This window comes from Orcinus orca, chromosome 2 (assembly GCF_937001465.1).
Source record: "Orcinus orca chromosome 2, mOrcOrc1.1, whole genome shotgun sequence".
NCBI lineage: Eukaryota > Metazoa > Chordata > Mammalia > Artiodactyla > Delphinidae > Orcinus > Orcinus orca.
In genome coordinates this window covers 10,549,353-10,570,748 of record NC_064560.1, presented here as the reverse complement: position 1 = coordinate 10,570,748, position 21,396 = coordinate 10,549,353, and the positions used below count along the sequence as shown (strand labels likewise).

General features: G+C 38.6%; 1 protein-coding gene across 1 annotated transcript in view; it reads left to right on the top strand.

The window, feature by feature from the left end:
* The window catches only part of GPR158 (G protein-coupled receptor 158), a 325,208-nt gene that overhangs the window by 270,835 nt on the left and 32,977 nt on the right, over positions 1–21,396 (top strand). Inside the window, exon 6 of the mRNA XM_004280961.4 lies at positions 9,373–9,482. Within this exon, the coding sequence (XP_004281009.2) occupies positions 9,373–9,482 (110 nt within the window). The remainder of the gene's footprint in view (positions 1–9,372; positions 9,483–21,396) is intronic.

The window sequence follows — 21,396 nt, the reverse complement described above, 5'->3', positions numbered from 1 at the left end:
ACATTCAGCCTCCATCAAAGATCACTGTCCTTACCTGATTACTCTATCTTTTCTACGTAAAGGCAGACAGTAACACATAGTGGTAACTTGGGCTCCAGACTCAGGCTCAGTTTAAACCCCAGCTCTGCCACTTACTGGCTGTGTGACCTTGTACAAATTCCTTAACTTTTCTGTGCCTCAGGTTTCCCACAGATAAAGTGGGGATACTAATGCCTGTCTGAAAGGATTGTTGTAAGGAACAAGTAAGTTGTTCGGTGTAAGACACCTTAAGGTAACTGGAGTATCGCAGGCACTCATTAGATGCTGTTATTATTGTCCAGCTCCCTCCTAAAAGATGACAGACAGACCTCTGAGTGGCTTCCCTCTCGGGTGCAGGTTTCCTCTTTCTTTGACTTCTTCATCTGGTTATACATTGCCATCTGCTTTCCATCTTCCAGAATTTTGTTGATAGCTATCATCTGTTGTCATTTTTACTCATACTCTCTTTGGCCTTCAGAGTTTTACAGTCATTAACTAGAGTTTCCAGAAGTAACAGACATAAACATGTTCAATCTGCCAGGTTGAACATGAAAGTCTTCATTCTTTGTTAGTCACAATTTAAACATAGGTATAAATACTTGAAAAGATCCAAATTATTTCTCCCAGTGCACTGTGACCATATCATGTTTTTCTTATTGTTTAAAAATATTACAACCAAAAAAGTCTTTTCTCAGTAGCATCTAGTCATGAGCCATGTGCAGTAATCTCAGAATTATGAACTTGATGATGAGTTAGACTCCACTGGAGAAGGCAGCCTCGGTAGATTTCTTTTCATCTTTTAAAAATGTCTTCTTTAAAATTATTTTTCACATTATTCTTTCTCTAAATGCGTGCCCTGGGTATTTAATGGCTTTTTGTTCTATACTCTTCTTATATCATTTGATTTGAACACAGGTAGATAATAGCATTTTTGATGATTTCAAAGTAGGGTCTCCTTTGGTGGTAGATAGCTTCTAAGGTGGCCCCAACGATCCCTGCCTCCTGGTATTCACAGCCTGTTCAATCCCCTCCCTTTGACCACCCTGTTTCTAATCAATAAAACACATCAACATTGAGAGCATGTCACTTCCGCAATGAGGTTACAGAAGATTATGACTTCCATCTTGCTAGCAGACTGTCTTTTGGGCTTTGATGAAGAAAGTTGTTGTGTTGAGAGGTCCCCATGGCAAGGAACTGAGAGTGGCCTTCAGCCAACAACCCACAAAGACTCAGGCCCTCAGTTTCCTCATCCTTCAAGGAACCAAATCCTGTCAACAACCACATGAGCTTGGAAGTGTATCCTTTCCCAGCTGACCTTCAGATGAGACCCCAGCCCTGAGCAGTACTTTTGTTGCAGTCTCGGGAGAGACCCTGAGACTGGCAAAGCCTAGATTGCTGACCCACACATACCATGAGATAATAGATGCGGTTTTTTGTTGTTGTTGTTGTTGTTTTGCGGTACATGGGCCTCTCACTGCTGGGGCCCCTCCCGTTGCGGAGCACAGGCTCCGGACGCGCAGGCTCAGCGGCCACGGCTCATGGGCCCAGCTGCTCCGTAGCATGTGGGATCCTCCTGGACTGGGGCACGAACCTGTGTCCCCTCCATCGGCAGGCGGACTCTCAACCACTGCGCCACCAGGGAAGCCCCAGTAATAAGTTTTAGACTATGGTTGTGGAAAGTCTTAATCACAACCATAGACCCCTTCATGTGTATAGTAATTTGTATTAAGTATTTTTCTATTTTTTGTAGTTTGAATCCAACTTCAGATATTTAGTTAAACATTTACAGGACATGCATTTTCACCCTAAATAAATTTCCTGTGGATGGAACCATATGTCTTGCCAAATATAGAAAAATAATTTAGAATACATTCAAGGACTTTGAATCTACTTATTTTTAAAGCAAATCACATATAAAAGTGCTTTAATATACTTAGTCCTGCCTAAATGATTCATTTCCAGCCTCCTAGTTCAAAAGATAGCAAACCTGGGTAGATTAAGTACTAGGTTTTAACACTAGATATTTCCAAGTGTTACTTTTGTGGACTGTCCTCCATCAAGATGAGATATAAGCTTCATTCTCCCTTGTTCAATAAGGAGTGTTGGGAGCACAGTAAACTTGAGAGGGGTGAGTGGGCCTGGAAAATATTTGACTGGCAGGACTTTTCCTTGTATGGAGCAGAAGGAAATTGTAGATGCGGTAGAGAAAGTCCTTAAAGCCCCAGGAGTCCCTCAAATCCTTATCAAAGGGCAGCTTCATCAACAAACGTCTCACCACCGGCATCTGTCCCCGTGCTTCCGTTACCCAGGAATCTTTTTTTATAAATAAAACTGTTCACACACACCAACAGAAACCCCAACGCATGTAACACCTTCTTCACCTATAAAAATGGTTTAATTCACAGCCAGTTTCACTGAACTGAAGCAAATAACACTTGACGAGTGAATTAGGAAAGTAGAACTGCTGTGTCCAACACTATTAGGAAACTTGCTCAGATCCTTAAAATATCAGGCCTAAAACAGGAGCTTCACATGGTTCAGTGTCAGAGCTTCGGGTAAAGTACCAGACTGTGCTGACTGCTGACGGTTCCACCTTCTAAGCATTATTCTTCCAGAAGCACCAGGCCTTGTACCTTCTGAGCAAACATAGCAGAGGTCAATTTTCTACCTCTGGTGTTGTGTCTATATTTGCAGAGGAAAATTATTTTAAAAGTTTCTTCTATTTTGTACATATTTGAAAAGACTAATAGCCTTTTCTCTATGATTCTCTTTTCTTCCTCATTCATTGTGTTCAGTATCCAAAAGGTATAAGCAATCAAGCTGACTTCAAAACTAGCTTAAAAAGTCACATTTGATGAAATGGGTGGATAATCTGTGCACACTTGTTTGGAATGAGGGGAATGCTCGGAAGGGTATTTCCAAAACAGCAATACTTTTAAAAATCACAGTGCCTAGAGCATCCCACCACTAAGATCAGCTGATTGAATTTTGTAAGCAACTGAAGAAACTTCCAGTGTTGTAGAGCCAAGTTGTTAAAATGCCCATAGGGGCACATCCACCTTAGACCTTCACACTGAAGGCTTCCTCTCAACGAGATTGGGGGAAACAAACCTCCAGGCAGAGTATAGTGAGTTCCCAAGAGGCAATATTAAAGGTAAAAGAAAACCGGTGGTTTTGCTGTGACACGTTTTCTCTTGCTGGCCCCGAATGTCTCTTTTTCTCTCACCCCACCCTCCTAACCCTAACAGTTTATACACTGTGCTTATTCGCCCAGCAGTTGTGCATGTTCTTTGGTCCTTAGATGGTTCACTTATATCCTGCTTCTCACACATTAAATAAAATATCTTTATATCTATCATTAGCCTCTAGTATTGGAAAGAAAACGGGAAAAGTTTTCCCTTGAAATATGTACTTTGAAAATACACCTTAGGCAATTCTTCCAGTAAAGGAATTTTTTTTTATGGGTTTCCTATTTTGATAATGGCAATGGTTTCCTATTTTGATAATAGGCAAGTCAGTGAACCCCATTAAAATTAAGTCTCTGTCTTTAAAATGGGTTAATAAAGTATATCTTGGACCTTAAATATAAGTAATGTGTCTAGCACAATGATCAGTGGGTGGGCATGAGCAGCTATTGTTGTCATTTGTACAGAAAAATGACAGCTATTAGTATTAGCTGCATCATTCATAAATCTTCTGCTCAGGGGCTTAGTTTTTCTTCATTTCTTCTCCTACCAAGGTCTGTTATGAAATTTGTTATTAACTTGGGATTTGGCAGGAGGTATTTATTTTACAGTAATTTGTTATACATTTATATACATGATATTTAACAAGAAAAGGTTAAATATAGGGATGTGAAAAACATTGAAGCATCTTAGCCTTGTTTTTTTTTTTCTCATTACAGATTATATTAACTAATACAAAGCTATATCTGAATGGGATGTCTTAACAGGAAACTTACACTCAATATATCCAAAAATGAACTTACTATCTTTTCTCCTTCTTCACTTCCTCCCTCCTCTCTCCCTCCCTTCTTTTTTAATCTCATTCCTTCCACATTGGGTTACCTCCTATTACAACATACAGCACTAGAGAATAGGCATGCAATCATGAATAAGGCAGTTACAATCTCTGCCCTCATGTCTTACATGCTAGTGAGACACATTCAACAAAAGAATTACAGAACTAATTATATCAAAATAGATTTGATGAGTGTGATGAAAGAAAGCTCAGAATCCAATACAAGTAAATGCCGTGCAAGCGAGATGGAAACCTGACTTGGTCTGGAGGTGCTGGGGAGCATCGTGGATGCCAACCCTGACCTGAGACGTGAAGGACAAGGTGGGAATGGGGAGAGTTTTAAGCAGAGGTAACATAATTTTTTCAACTTATGCATCTTTTTCTTTTATCTGTTTCTTTTCAAACACAATCATCCTCCCAGTCATCCAGGCTTAAAATCTTTACATTATCTTTGACACTTTATTCTCTTTTGCCTCAACAAATAATCAGTTGCCCAGTTTTCTTGATTTAGCACCATCTTTTCCTCTATTCCCATGCGTGACTAAATTCCCACTCTCACTGTATTTGTTACATTTTTCTTTACCTTTTTCCTATCGCTTTATTTTTTCTTTCATTCAACAAATATTTCTGAACATTTCCTGTGTGCCAGGACTCTGCTGGCGCCAGTGTTACAGACGTGAACGTGATAAGCATGGCTGTCACAGCGCCTACAATCCAACATGGTGCCATGGGTCCAATGCTGCCATAAAGCAGGGACAGTGTCCTAAACCACGGGCAAAGCTTCGTCCTCCTAGAGGAAGGGATATTCAGGCTGAGGCCTGCAGGTGAACAGGAGTAAGCCAGGTACAGGTGAGACTGTGGGGCTGTGTAAGGAACGTCCAGAGAGAAGGGACAGCATATGCAAGGATTCGAGGGCTTGGGTGGAGGAAAAGCAATGATGTAATAAAGGCAAGCTGCGGACAACCAGCTCGAATAATTTTGACTTTTTCATGGGAGCCAGTGAAAGGTTCTAGGCAGGAGAGTGAGGTGTCAGAAACATCACCCTAGCTGCCGTTTGGGAGCTGGAGGAAAGAGGAATGGTGGAATAAGATATAAGGAGAGGGAAAAGGCTGGTGGGAAAGATGATGGATTGGGATTGTTTTTCTTTTTTCCAACTGGTCTTTTCACCTTCACTCTCTTCTCCTTCCATGGGCAACCAGTCTTCTTGCATGCTGCTACCAGAGTAACTTTCTGGAACACACTTCTGATCTCAACTCAGAGTTTAATGGCATGTCTGCTCTTGGAACAAAATCTGAATTCCTCACCCTGTTATTCACAGTTTACAGTGAACTGGCCGCGTCTCTGCTTTGAAGCTTGATATTCTACACTCCCCTGGATGTCTTCCCACTGTGTCTGTCTGTATACTCTACACTCTGAAGCATCCCCACAACCATGGCTCTGTCTCAGGCCCCCGTCCTCTTTCCTCTTTGCTTCCATACTTAAACGTGCTCCTCCTTCATGCGCTCTCAGATGTCCAGCCTCCCGGGATAGCTTTGCTTGTTTCCACTGAGAGAAATTTCCCTTTTCTCTGAATCCTCAATATGATGCAGTCCATGGTATTATGGTGTTTGTCATCTCCCCACGTGGTGGAACTATTTGGAGAGGCAAGCCAGTGCAGCTCTTAGGAGCATGAACTCTGGAACCAAACCACCCGGATTCAGATCCTGGCTCTGACACTTCCTAGCTGTGTGGCCCTGAGCATATCACTTAAATTCTCTGTGCCTCATTTCTCTTCTATAAAATAAAAGTCCCTACTCCATAAGGTATTGTGAGGATTAAATGTGCAAATAATGCAAAAATGTATAATTTAGTATCTAGCAATAATGCTGGATAAATATGTGGTAAGATCATGCCAGTATTTTTATCATTTACATGTAACATCCACTCTTCTAAATGATAACTTGAGGACCTAATCTGCATCGGATTTACTTTTATGGCTTCTAAATCCCTTACTGCCTCACGCAGAGTAAATAACTAGTGAACGTGTAAGTTAGAGTTACAAAGACCAGTGAACCCTAATGGGACTTTTCAAATAGTTTATTTTGAAGAGAATATTGTATTTATTAAATTAACTAAAACAGATCATTGAGCAAATATTTTACATATAAATGTAAAGCACACAGGATTTTACATTTGATTCAGGGAGAGACCCCTACAGATAACTATAATATAAGGTAGAAAAAATATACAATAAAAGTGATTATAGGAATTCAAAAGGAGTGGCTAGAAGCATTAGTAAAGAATTCATTGAATTCATGAGATGCAATTATACTGCATTGCAGGGGTAACTTTTAGAATAAAGCATTCATAAATCAACTCTCATAATAATATTAGCCAATACTTACTGAATACTCACTGTAGCAGACACTATGTGTGTCTCACAGAAACTTCAAAACAGTCCCATCTGCAAGTATTATTGCTGTGTTCATTTTACAAATGGGAAGACTGAGGCATAGCAAAGCAGTGTCTGTCAAAGTCATACAACTAATAAAGAATAGAGCCAGGACTGGACCCAGGGAGACTGGATGCAGAGCCTGTATTCTCCACCACCACACTGCAAAATTGAGAGCTCTGCTTCACTATTTGCTGAACTGTTTCTAATATGTTTTATTAAGTTCACTGGAATTTCATTTTCTATTACTTTTTAAACATATCTCAGTTATTCTTTCATTTATTTCTGACCGACTCAATCTTTCACTTACAGTAACAAGTCCTCAGATTCTTTATCTGTGAAATAAAATTTTGAACCTGTATCAATAGTTCCCAAACAGTTCAAGAGCAATTCTTTCGTTCAAAATAAAACAATCATGCAGACGTCTATAGTATAGTTGTTCACTTTTGCTTATTCATTCTCTTAGTTGTTGCTTGTTGTGACATAGAAAAGTTTGCAATAAGTCTCAGGCTTTTGCAGCCCCCAGGAATCCACTGTGCTGGGATAATCTCTAAAGCCATTTCTAGTGGAAATATTTGAGATTTTATATATTCTAGACTTTAGGTTCCTATCTCTCTAGTTTCTAATCTATCATTTCTCTCTGCCATGAGAAGGAGCACTTATGCTTCCCTAATCCCTTAATCTTATATCAAGTTTTCTCTTTTTCTTTCCCATAAGTTTTCCCTTCTTCCTTGAGCTCCAATTCCTTAGTAAACCGTACAGCTTACTTTGCAGAACTCATAATTACCACTGGACCCTTGTGCATAGGAACTATGTCTAAAACATATGAACTAAAACTTAGAATACAAAGTTACAGAATTTTAACTTGTTTTGTGAAAATAGAAAATAAAAGAAAAGTTTTATATCAAGTTTTGGATGCAGTTTCCTGGCAGATTAAATTCTGAAATCAAATCTTTATCTCTGTCTTCAGCATAGACTTAGTGAATTAGAAAATTAAGGACAAGTACTATATACACACAAAGGAACATTCTCTCCTGTCCACATCTATTTTTTACCTTCTTCTCATTTCTTGACACTTTTGTCCAGTCTTTTCCCTAGTCCTTGAGAATTTAATCATAATGGTCTTGTCAATGCTTAATTTAATACTTTGATATAGTAGAAATATTAGAGAGATGCCAGCATAGAGTTATAGGTAATGTCATGCTTGGTACTGCTGGAGAGTGGGGCTCCATTTGTCCGATATCAGCAAGAAAACGTCAGCGGGCTTCCCTGGTGGCGCAGTGGTTGAGAGTCCGCCTGCCGATGCAGGGGACGCGGGTTCGTGCCCCGGTCCGGGAAGATCCCACATGCCGCGGAGCAACTAGGCCCGTGAGCCATGGCCGCTGAGCCTGTGGGTCTGGAGCCTGTGCTCCGCAACGGGAGAGGCCACAGCAGTGAGAGGCCCACGTACCGCAAAAAAAAAAAAAAAAAGAAAGAAAGAAATAAGAAAGAAAAGAAAGAAAATGTCAGCACCTGCCTCATCTCCCCCCGCTATGCTTTCTGTTTCCCAGTATTCACGTCTTCGGGAGGAAAAACCAAAATAACACTGGAGATTTTAGGAGTGGGCATACTTTTCTGTTACAATGACCTTATGCTCAGCAGAATCAGCTCAGGCCAGCTGCTCCAGCAGAAGAGTGCAAGGCCACGTTTTTCAACGGCATTAATCCTTTAACGGGTCCAAACCGTTTCCTATTCAATGAGGGCTTTGCTCAAAGCCACGCAGTAGCAGATGAGAGGTTGTGCATACCGTGCTTTCACAGGACTTTTGACCATCCCCCAGAGTTGGCCACTTGTTCCTTTGTGTCCCATGGAGCCCGCACAGATGTTTATCACAGCACCTATACTGCTTTGATGCAGTTTCTTCTTTCTTTACTTATTTATATACATTTAAATTTTTTATCTGTTTATTTTATTTTTAGCTGCGTTGGGTCTTCGCTGCTGCGTGCAGGCTTTCTCTAGTTGCAGTGAGTGGGGGCTACTCTTCGTTGCAGTGTGCGGGCTTCTTATTGCGGTGGCTTCTCTTGTGGAGCCACGAGTTCTAGGTGCACGGGCTTCAGTAGTTGTAGCACACGGGCTTCAGTGGTTGTGGTTCGCGGGCTCTAGAGTGCAGGCTCAGTTGCTGTGGTGCACAGGCTTAGTTGCTCTGTGGCACGTGGGATATTCCCGGACCAGGGCTTGAACCCGTGTCCCCTACATTGGCAGGTGGATTCTTAACCACTGCGCCACCAGGGAAGCCTCCAATTTCTTCTTTATATGGCTCTCTTCCCTTTCTTATTGGCCTTTGTACCCATAGCATCTAGTATATTGCCTGGCTCGTGATAAATGCTTAATTAATATTTGTTGAGTGAAAACTCTGGAGTGAGAAGTGAGGAGTTAGTGAAGTGATGGAGCCAAGTACGAAGTGAGGTAATAAACATGGAGTGATAGATGATGGGGGGATGGGGTGCAGTACAGGATAATCCTCTTAGGATATTTCAGACAGGGGAAAGGTATGGCCGGAAGTGTGGAGCAGGGATAGGCACGGCTCCAGCTGAGAAAGGCAGTGGAAGCTCGCCTGGCTGGCCCACCTGGGGAAGTAAAGGAGAGTGAAGCTTGGACATACCAAAAATTTAGAGGCAATTGCTAGAAACTCCTGAAAGCTAGAATTAAAGACTTTAGATCTGACATGAAAGCAATAAGGAGACTTTATAGTTCTTTGTTTTGGACAAAGAATGATCAAAATAATGTTTTAGAGTTTTATTCAAATAAATATGTTCTCATGTCAAAATTCATAGTATTAAACATCAGACTGTGAAATACTGATTTTAATCTGTGGGTCATCAGCTGATCCTGAAGGTCTCTTTCTTTCTCTTCTCATCCTACAGGTTGTTATTTTGTACTTTGAGCCAAGCACATTTCGCTGTATTCTCCTAAGATGGGTCCGTCTTCTCGGTTTTGCTACTGTTTATGGAACTGTCACTCTCAAGCTTCACAGGTATAGTATGTTTTATTAGTTTTCGTTCCCATGGGAGGATCAAAGCGTTTGGCTTAGCATGTAATTGCAAGCTCAGTCAGCCACTTAAATGGTTAAATTTCAGAAATTTAGATAGGAAGATGATATATATTTTTTTTTTTCAAGACACTGTCTTTAGGATTCTCTAGGAAAGTCTTTAATACAATTGAATTTGAACAACATGCTTTAATGAATGTGCCATTGGTTATGGCAAGGTTAATTCTGAATAAAAAATAAATTTAGAATGAATGTGAAGCAGTATTTACTAGCTAAGAACAGGAAGAAATACAAGACAATACAGCTGCAATAATAATCCAAGTCCAGAGCTACCAAAGAATCCTGTATAGTAGAATTCAGCAATATGCTTAGCTAACAAAAGCTATTGTCCTCCATTCCTGAGTTCCATGCCCCAGGGTAATCCCACTGATATTCTTTGGATGAATTTCCAAAAAAATAGTATTCTTGGTTTCCCTTCTTCACCAGTAGGCTCCAGTGATTATCAGCCGTATAAATTGGAGAACACTGTAAATTCCCTTATACTTCAGTTTCAAAATCACCTACTTCTAAAAAGTATATGGTAAGTACTAGCAGGAAAGAGACAATAAAATAAATTACCTATCCAGAAAGGCTGGGAATAGCTGGAAATGATTCCAGGGCTTTCCCTTGCCTCCTCTTTCCAAGTTTTCTCAGCGTAGTGGTGCCAAAGAGCATAGGAGTTAACGTATAAATCTCTCCTGCAGGATAACACTCTAGTTCTATAGAGAAACCTTTTACGCTGATCAGCTTTAAAGCTGATTTAATAGTCACAGTAAGCCATTCATATTTTCATGCTAATTTGACCGTATTTCTCAAGAAATGTATCTTGACATGGCTCATAAAACAGTTTCTCTTAGACGCCATAATATGTGTTATATTTGTCTTTAAATGCCACCCCTTCACCCTTTCTTGAAATGTGATCATTATACTCTCCATTACACAAGCATCTCCATTTCTTTTACTATTTTTTTGTGCTTTTAATAACTGGGAATGCTCCAGATTATCTTTTTGGAACAAATGTAAATGTCTTTAACTCTCAAGATCCTTTCTTATATATGTCATATAGTACAAAGTTTATTGGGCTGGACTTCAGGAGGTCCAGTTTAAATCTCAGTTCAGCCTAGGAAATCATAGCCCTCTATTTACTACAGAAAGAAATGATTAGGCTAATCTCTCATGGTCTTTCTGATGCTCACTTTATTCTTTCCACATCATAGCACACTTTGGTCTTGTGTCCTGTTCTTTAAGTACTTTCCGGTTTCCATTGCTTATATGATAACTATTTTTCAGCTGGTGCTCGCTAAAGGAAATGAGAAATCATTGACAGCCTATAATGGACAATGAGACTTCTGGAATTCCCAGAAGAATGGGTGGCCTCTTGAGATTTGAGAATGACCTCTCTCCCTATGAGTCTAGCCCTTAGCATCTGTTGGGTCCTCTATTATAGGATACAGTTTGCTTATGTAATTATCTTCTTCATTTTTACCTAATTTACCTTCTCCTTGAAGTGAGGTCATTCACAAGTGAATCCCCAGCTCTTAGCACAATGAATGACACATGGCAGGTGCTTGATGCGTAACAGTTGATAAGTGAATGAATGAATGAATGTCAGATGCAGACTTGGAAGCTGCTTCCCACAGTTCCCTCCACACATAAAGCGTTCCTATTTCCCTGACTCACTGTGTGCTCTCAAGTGCCTGAAACACATGACATTGCCATCTGTGAGAGGCTGTTTGTGGGACAAAAACACAGTATTAAATAACACTGAATCACAGAGTAAGAAAATTCCTTCCATTCAGGTTCTCTTTCCATCCCTCTGATTATTTCCAGGAGAAAAAATAGTTTGGAAATAGTAGGTCTTTAACACCTGCCGAACAGTTGCTAATTTTCCTTTACAACAAAGAGTTGTTGATCAAGCTTCAGGCTCAGAGCTTCCCACTGCAATACTCTCTAGATGAAATTTATTATCTTTATTTCACTGTATTTATTTTCATAGTTACATTCTATTTATGGATTACCTACCAGTTTTTCATTGAAAGTAGCAATATAAAGTTTTCTTTAAAATATTTTAAAGATTTTTTTTGATGTGGACCATTTTTAAAGTTTTGTCAAATCTGTTGCACCACTGCTTCCGCTCTACGTTTTGGTTTTTTGGCTGCAAGGCATGTGGGATTTTAGCTCCCTGGCCAGGGATCGAACCTGCCCCCCCTGCATTGGAAGGCGAAGTCCCAACCACTGGACCGCCAGGGAAGTCCCTTTAAAATATTTTAAAGCAATAAATAGAAGTTGTTTTAAAGAAAGTATTAGTTGGTACACAGATACAGGCAGAAATCTTGAGGGTGGCATACAAATGATTGGGATTTGGGAAACTAGATTACTTCATCATTCTTTTCTTTATTTTAAAGACTGTAATTAAAACGATTTTCTCTCCGACTGTGTGTCTCTAGAAGTCATTGCAGTGAAGAATTACCTACTGAAGGCTTAAATCGAGTGGAAACTATTTCTAATTTAATACGCTGAATTATTCGTATCCTGTCTGAACCATATGGCTGTATATTATATTGTTTTTCCATATTGTTTAAATTTAACTGATTCCAATATTGTTTAAGTCTATAAACTGAAGAATCAACATCTCAGAGGAATGTGAGCAACCCGATGGAAGTGACTGGCTGAACCAGCTTTGTATTCCCCATCCTTAGTGCTGCATCTTGCCCATTTAATGTATTCAGATATTCGTTAAGTGAATGAATGGGTGGATGGTTATAGTGAATGGGGCTGCAGGGATGTCTTTGGTTGATATCTCTTATAGTCAAGCAACGTGTTGTCCTCAAGAAAGGACTCTGAAGATTTTGTAGTAACATGATAGAGAGGAAAGACATAAATCTTTACAAATCCAAATTTGAATTTCAGTTCCGCCACTAATAACTTATACAACCAAGAAGAAATTATTTTAGCTTCTGAGAATCACTTCTCACTTCACCTGTAGAGTTGCTGTAAATCTTAAACATGATTGAAATATTTGTAAAATATGTCAAGCAGGGGGTTTTGGTTGCAAACCACAGACACTGAGGATGGCTAAATTAAGCCAAAAAGGAATTCATTGGAAGGATATGGAGAAGGTCACAGACTTGAAGAGAAAGCTAAAGAACCAGGCTTTGTCGGACCTGACGCAAGGTAGCTTCAGGGATCAAGGTAGCCTGAGCTAAGGGATAAAGTCCCTTGAATGCTATTTTCTCATTTTTATAAGAACTTAATTTTTTATTTAAAATTTTTTTAAAAAAGTAATACCTCTCTAGGCAGAAAATTCTAAGGCAATTATCAGTACTGATAAAGTGACTGTTCTAGTCCCTTGCGAATAGGATAGGCAGGAAACACCTGAGTTCTTGTTTTATTTCAGCCATTTCCCTCAAGGCTTAGTAAAATTGTTTAACATTTCTTTTTCCCTTTCCTGATCTCTCACTGATCAATTTTAGTGTTTACAGAATTCCAGTAACTTTGAAAACTTGAAGAAAATTTGAAAAAGGAATAGGATCTCAGTCTGTCACTAGAAATGATACTGTTAGCCTGGGACGGGAACTTGAGGGTTTCATTCACTTTTATCAAATCTCCCACCTTTTTCTTTAGTGGTCGCTCCCCACACTTGAGAGTCATACAGCCAAAGACTACCATACCAAGCCAAAGGAAAATTGCAAGTCTTTTGTTTATTAACAGTGCAATACAGAGGTTAGGGGAAGGTGGTAAAAGTGGTCCAGTCCTTCAGGGAGGAGTATTTTATCACTGACATTGTTTAGCATCACCAGCACATGGTGATGATACAAAGCAGAACAGCTTTGAGTTGTCATTTTTATTGCCTTAAATTCTCTACGGACACTATTACTTGCACCCAGGGCAGACAAGTCCCACCGCCCAACCTCACTGGCAGGCCATTCATGCAATGCAATTTATTTGAACCTAAAACCGTTTGTTTCTCTTTGGAGAAAGAAAGAAGGGAGAATGGGACAGGTTTTAGCTAGCTCAATATGGATCATAAGGAAAAATAGAGCTGAAATAGGCAAAAATGAAGAAGGTTCATTTATAAAAAGAGTTTCCTTCAGTAACCATAGATATGTTTGACTTAGTACATTAATGATGTAGGACAGATCTAAAAGAACATCTGGCACGTCCATGCATGTGTGGGTTCACAGAATACTTGCTATACGTTGGTTGGTTGGTCGGTTGGTTGGTTTTAAGAAACCTGGAAAGGCAATATCTCTAGGCTCAGAAAATCTGAGTATATTATCAGGAGGAAAAATGAGGAACTGTTTTAAATGAAAGGGGGTAGAGAGAGATTAAGAAACTTAATGCTAAAAGAACATTTTCCTATTCCCTGTAATATGATTTCTGAAAACAAATTGACTTTTCCTTTTTCTAAGGCTAATCAAGAAAAAACAAAAGACTTTTCTGTACTATATTTAAAACATATTTAAGCAGGCTGCAAAAAAACCTTCTTCTGGCTCTGGCCTAGGGATTTTCATTTCATGCATTATTCAGTACCGCTCGCTTTGGATACAGCGCAATTTGTAGCAGTTTTCTCTACTGCACTCATTAGCACCAAATATTTACACTTTGTGGGAATGGATAGATAGATAGATAGTTTTGTTTCCTAGTAAATTTTTTTATTGAAGTATGGTTGATTTACAGTGTTGTATTAATTTCTGCTGTACAGCAAAGTGATTCAGTTATACATATACACATTCTTTTTCATACTCTTTCCCATTATGGTTTATCACAGGATATTGAATATAATTCCCTATGCTATACAGTAGGACCTTGCTGTTTATCCATTCTGTATATAATAGCTTACATCTGCTGACCCCTGCCTCCCACTCCACCCCTCCCCCTAGTAAATTTTGAAAGTGACTGGAAGATATTTATATTTATTTATTTTATGTATTCTTCTAAAGATATATAAAATACAGTAAGATACTTTAAATTTTTTAAAGGGCAAAAGGAAGAAAATCTTTTTATCCATTTTCCCAATGACTAATGATGTTGAGATTATTTTCAGCTGTTTATTGGTCATTTCTACATCACTTTAGAGAAATGTCTATTCAGGTCCTTTGGCCATTTTTTTTTTAAATAAATTTTTAAAAATTTATTTATTTTATTTTTGGCTGTGTTGGGTCTTCGTTTCTGCGCGAGGGCTTTCTCTAGTTGCGGCGAGCGGGGGCCACTCTTCATCGCGGTGCACGGGCCTCTCACTGTCAGGACCTCTCTTGTTGTGGAGCACAAGCTCCAGACGCGCAGGCTGAGTAGTTGTGGCTCACGGGCTTGGTTGCTCCGCGGCATGTGGGATCTTCCCAGACCAGGGCCCGAACCCGTGTCCCTGCATTTGCAGGCAGATTCTCAACCACTGCGCCACCAGGGAAGCCCCCTTTGGCCATTTTTTAATTGGGTGTTTTGTCTTTTTGTGTTGCATTGTATGAGTTCTTATATATTTTGGATCTGAGACCCTTATCTAATAAATTATTTGAAAATATTTTCTCCGATTCTGTGGGTTTTCTTTTTTACTTTATTGATAGTGTGCTTTGATGCACAAATTTTTTATTTTTATGCAGTTCAGTTTATCTGTTTTTTCTCTTGTTACATATGCCTTGGTATGATATTTAAGAAACCATTGCCTAATTTCAGATCAGGAAGATTTATACCTCTGTTTTGTTCTAAGCATTTTATAGTTTTAGTTCTTACATTTGGGTTTTTGATTCATTTGGAATCAATTTTTGTATATTATGTGAGGTAGAGGTCTACATTCATTCTTCTGCATTTGGATATACACTCGTCCTTAGGACCATTTGTTTAAAAAGATTTGTTTTTTGGCTGCACCATGCGACTTGTGGGATCTTAGTTCCCCGACCAGGGATTGAACCCGGGGCCACGGCAGTGAAAGCACCGAGTCCTAACCACTGGACTGCCAGGGAACGCCCTTTTTTATTGAATAGATTTTTTTTTAAGATAATTTTTTCTTTATTTAATGATCTTGACAGTGTTGTCAAAAGTCAGTTGACTGGAGATGGAGAGGTTTATTTCTGGGTGATCAGTCTTATTCCGTTGTTCTATGTGTCTACCATTATGCTAGTACCACACTGTTTTGTTAAATTGACTTGAACCTGTAGGTCAATTTAGGGAATAATGCCATCTTAGCAATATTAAGTCTTTCAATCCATGAACACAGAATGTCTTTCCATTTCTTTAGATCTTTAAAAATTTCTTTCAGTGATGTTGTATAGATTTCAGCATACACATCTTTTACCTCCTTGGTTAAATTTACCCCTAGGTATTTTTTTGATGCTATAGTAAATGGAGCTGTTTTGTCGATTCCATTTTCAGATAGCTCATCGCTAGTATATAAAAATAAAACTGATTTTTTAATGTTGAACTTGTATCTTACAACTTCACTGAATATGGTTTTTAGCTCAGATTGTGTGTGTGTGTGTGTGTGTGTGTGTGTGTGTGTGTGTTCTTTAGGGTTTTCCATATATAAGATCATGTCATCTACTAACAGAGACAGTTTTACTTCTCCCATTCCAATATGGATGCATTTTATTTCTTTTTCTTGACCGATTGCTCTGGCTAGAACTTTTGGTACAATGATGGATAGAAGTGGTGAGAGCAGACATTCTTTCCTTATTTCTGATATCAGAAGAGATAATCCGCAAGTTCCTTCTAGCTCTATATTTGACTTGCAACAGTCCTGTAACCCTTCCTTCTTCCTTTATTTTTTCATCATTCTGCCTTATTCTGTCTACTTACAATCAGGTCAAAAGAAAGGAAGCTTAGTATGAGATATGAGAGCACAAGCAGGTCACTGAAATGGACAAAAGTACCCATATTTGGGAAGCTGAGTTGTGAGTTTTCCTTCTTATGAATAGCAATAACTTAAAATAGTCACAGCAGTTTTACTGAACTTCATGTCTGATAAATGTTAACAATCTGTTTCTGCCTAGGTGATGCCAGTCCTTTTTAATATATACCTAACATCTACCCAGTGACCAAGAAGCAGCTTTAGGTTACTTCTGAAAATGAAATTTTGAGAAATTGTTGAAAAGCTTAATAAACATGAGGGCTTGTGACCATTTAAAGCAAACTGGGAGGGAGTAACTTCAGCCCTTTTCGTGTTGTTCACTCTTAAGGCTCTTTTGTCAAGAATTGAGTGGCTTTATATTTATAGAAGAAAATAATCACCTCCTACTTTTCATCAGAAGCATTTATTCTCTGGAGTTTCTAAGAAAGTAGTAAAATGTATAGAAATTCAAGTCTAATGGAGAACTTCAAGACTTTAGGATTATTCCGATTAAATTAATAGAACAGAAGACTAGATGGCTTGAGGATGTATATGTTTATTCCCGTTTAGTACACAAAAAAGATGCAGCTAAATCACAAACAGATGCAGATGTTCTGAAAATGGAAAACTTTCTGTTACTAGAGGCTTTAAATTTTGGTGTCAGCATAACAAAAACTCAAAAATTTATCTGACAGTTTAGAGCAGTCAGCCCATTAGAAAGACACCTGCACCAGTCTTAAGCCTTTTGGGGAAAAAAGCTCTCAAACTATAGCCTTCGTCCGAATTTACCTAACGGATTTGTTAAAATACAAATTTCTGAGCCCTAATCCCCAGAATTTCTGACATAGTAGTAGGTATGGATGGGACCCAAGAATTTGCATTTCTAACAAGTTTCCAGATGGTGTTGATGATAGTGGTTTGGGAACCACTAGCCCAGAGCAAGTGGCATCTCAAATGAGCCATGAAGAAATACGCAGGAATTAGCTAAATTAGGTGTTTGTATTGATGGAGAGAGGGGCAGTACAGGAAGCTGAGGGCAAAGGTTCAGATAGAGGACACCTGCATATAGTCCACAGGGACCCACAGGACCCTAGGAAGGGAAGAATAGTGAGAGATGAGCATGCTGAAGCAAGGAGGAACCAATTTTTAAAGGCGTTTTACATCGTAAGGTAGCTAGGATTTGGGTGGAGAGCCACAGAAGGACTGTAAACAGGAGAGAAACATGATCAGAGTGCAGTTTAAGAAGATCATTGTGGCTTTAGCATACAGTGTGGACTGAACGTGGGCAAGACCAATAAGGAGACTGGTTAGGAAATTACTGAGGACAGAGGTTGATGACCAGGAGCTATATAGTGGCAGTGAAAATGGAGAAAAATAGAAGGATTTGAAAGATATTTAAGAGGTAGAAATTAAGTTCTTAATCATGCATTTGGTGTCTGGAATGTAAATGAGGGAGAAGTATCAAAGTTCATTCCTAGGTTTCTGCTTTGAGCAATTAACTGGTACTGGTCATTGAGACAGGTGACACAGTGGGTTAGAGGAGAGAGGAGTGGAGAGAGTGACGATTTTATTTGGGGAACCTGTTGATGTCCCGTAGGTCACTGAGTATACAGATCTTGAGCTCAGGACAGTGATCTAAACCGAAGTTACAGATCTGGGACTCACCAGCATGTACATGATTGAAGCAGAATTGTGGATGGAATTTCCCAGGTATAATCCGTAGAGCAAGAATAGAAGGTGACTAAGTTTAGGAGATCCTTGAGGAACACTATTATTTAAGGGGAAGACTGAGGCAGAGGACTCTGACAGAGACTAAAAAGCTGCTGACAGAGGAGTAGGCAGAGAGTCAAGAGAACGTGACATAACGGAAGCCAAGTGCCTCCGCCACGCCAAAAGCTGGAGAGAGATCAAGTTAAATAAGGAGTAACAACATCAATTAGATATTTGAAGCAGATAATCGATAACCTAAGTACAAGTCCTTACAGTGGAGTTTTATGAGCTCAAACTAGAAATGTGGAATGTGAAAAAGTAGAGGCAGACATATAGTGACAGCCAATTCCTTTTTTTTATCATTTCAACATGATTTCTATGAATTTCTCTACTATTAATAATGAGAACTGAATATATACTTTAAATATACCTTTTTATATTAAATTCTGGAAATTTTTTGCAGTCCTCTTGTATACATTACTGCTTTCCTTTAGAATAGTGAAACCTTCTGAACAGATGGTAGCTTAAAATTTTATCTGTGAAAAAAGTAGTAGGAAAAGTAATCGATATAAGATTGCATTTTTTCTACAGCTGTATTTCATATAAAAGCATGTCTAAGGATTTCATTTTTAGAACTTGGTTTCTAGGCAGTGAACCCTAGGCTAACAAGAGCTCATTTTTTAAAGATATAGCAGAATTTTCTCATTTTATTTTAAGGCAATCCTAGAAAAATGCATCTTATTCCATTTTACAAAAACCAATATCCTGAAATGCTTAGATTGCCGTGCAGAGTTGTGTTATTGTATTTTCTAGTGTTTGAAAGCCAGTAAAAGCAGTAACAGGAGACTCATGAGGGCTCTGCTTTGGCTTTTCCTCTCTGGAAATGAGATTTGGGGATCTGTGACAATCTTGAGTTCTCAGATTTTACAATAAATACCCATGGGGTCATCTGGAAAGCATGAAAATTTCTGATAATTTAGAAGTTGGATTTCTTGATTAAAGGACTACCATACTGGGATCATATAGATTTCCTCTGCAAATGACAAACTCATCTGGTTAAGAAGTATTTTAAAGATAGTTATTTTAAAAATTCAATATTTCCTCTCATTGAGGTTTAGAGTTTCTATGTGAAAATCTTCAAGTATCAGAAAAATAAATGATTTCCCACATATTGGCCATGGAAAGAAAATATAAATCATAACTATTTTTCTCTGAAGCAATGGTTCTCAACCCAGTGAAACCCTTCGCAGTAACTTGAAAAATCCCTAGGAGTTCCTGTGGGTTGAAAAAAAACTTCCCTTCTTGCCAAACGTTTCCACCCACTGTCCCTCAAAGACAACGTACATTTCCCTGCTTTGTACTTTGTTATGTGATTCCCTTCAGCTAGAATGTCTCCTTATATCTTCTCCACTTGCCTCCATTTCTACCTACTGATATCCATCAAGACCCAGACCAAATAGCACCTATTCTATTAGGTTCCTGGACTTACTAACTACACACAACAACATATAATATATGCTGTTTTATATGGTAGCTATTTACATAGCTTACATTGTAAGCTTACATTGTAAGCTTCTGGAAGACAGGAATCATATATTATGCCTTCCATGTTGCCTAGTATGATACCTCGCATATGGTTGTCACTACATAAACCTTTGTTCATTATAATTACATTTCAGATATTCAAATATAGTCAAGCTAGAATTTGGAACAATTCTCTCTTTTTCTTTTGGCCCTAGCCAAAATATAGAAGACCAGAAAAATGGTTCAGATTCCCTCTTTCGAGATCCTAATCATTCAAAATGTAGAATTCATCCAGGTACAACCAGAAACAATTACGTGCACATAGTGGCTACAGGTTTCTCCTACAAAAAATAAGATTGGCACCGGCAGAAATATTAGTTTTCCAAGAAATTTCTCTCATTCCTAGGATAGAGTTTTTGAATCTTGATCTGCTGATTTTAGTAGAAGCCTTCTTAATGGATTAGTGATTGGTCAATTAATGAATAAAGTTTTTTAAAGTAGAAAGGAGTTAAAGAAGTGTATAGATACTGTAATTTAAGATACAAATAATCACTCACCAATATTTTTGAAGTAAGTCCTCTTCTTTGACTGTGGATCTAATCGTTCTCTTTGTAGCATAAATCACTGCAATGTATTATCTATTGTTCATAGTTTTGGTTCTTTAAGTAGGAGTGAGAATCTAAAGAGTTTTTGGTTGTTATTTTGAGGTAATCTGAGTGTAGACTCCTTCTGGATTTTGGTTTGTTGACCACCGCAATATATTAAAATTTTCCTTACTTTCCCCTAAGTTAACAGTTCTTTTAGTGACTCACCTTTATGGAGTCCTTCCAAAGCATTCAAAATAGAATTTTGTACAAATGTCTCCTTTGCTTACACAGTCAATTTAGTTAACTTATATAAAATGATAACAAATACTCTTTTATCACTTATATGTGGAATCTAAAAAATAAAACAAATGAATGTATATAACAAAAGAGAAACAGACTCACAGATACAGAGAACAAACCAGTGGTTACCAGTGGGGAACAGGAAGGGGGGAGGGGTAAGTTAGGGGCATGGGATAAGTGATACAGACTACTATCTATAAAATAGAAAGCAACAAGGATATATTGTGCAGCACAGGGAAATATAACCATTATTTTATAATAACTTTAAATGGAGTATGATCTATAAAATATTGAATCACTATGTTGTATGCCTGAAACTAATATAATATTACAAATCAACTATCAAGAAAAAAAGATGATAACAGTGGGCATAATCTGGGGACAAGTACAACTGATTCTTAACAAGTAGCAATTCAACTAGTTGGAGCAAAAGTGAGGCATACTGGAGAGAGGCATTGTGTTCGCTGCCAGTACTAGCATTCAGCATGACACGGGCCATACTCAGTATGTTTCACCCAGGGAATGGAAAGTACCTGCTAATCTGGTGAACTACAGATCTTCCTTGACTTTCAGTGGAGTTATGTCCAGGTAAACCCATTGTAGATTGAGAATATCTTGAAGTCGAGGATGCATTCAGTACATCTAACATCATAGCTTAGGCCAGCCTACCTTATCCGTGCTCAGAACACTTACATTGGCCTCCACTTGGGCAAAATCATCTAACACAAAGTCTATTTTATAATAAAGTGTTGAATATCATGTAATTTATTGAATCCTGTACTGAAAGTGAAAAACAGAATGGTCGAATGAGTACAGCATGGTCGTAAGTGGGTCAGTTGTTTACCCTTGTGACCGTGTGGCTGCCTGGGAGCTGCAGCATCAGGAGAGAACATCGTACCACATATCACTAGCCCCGTAA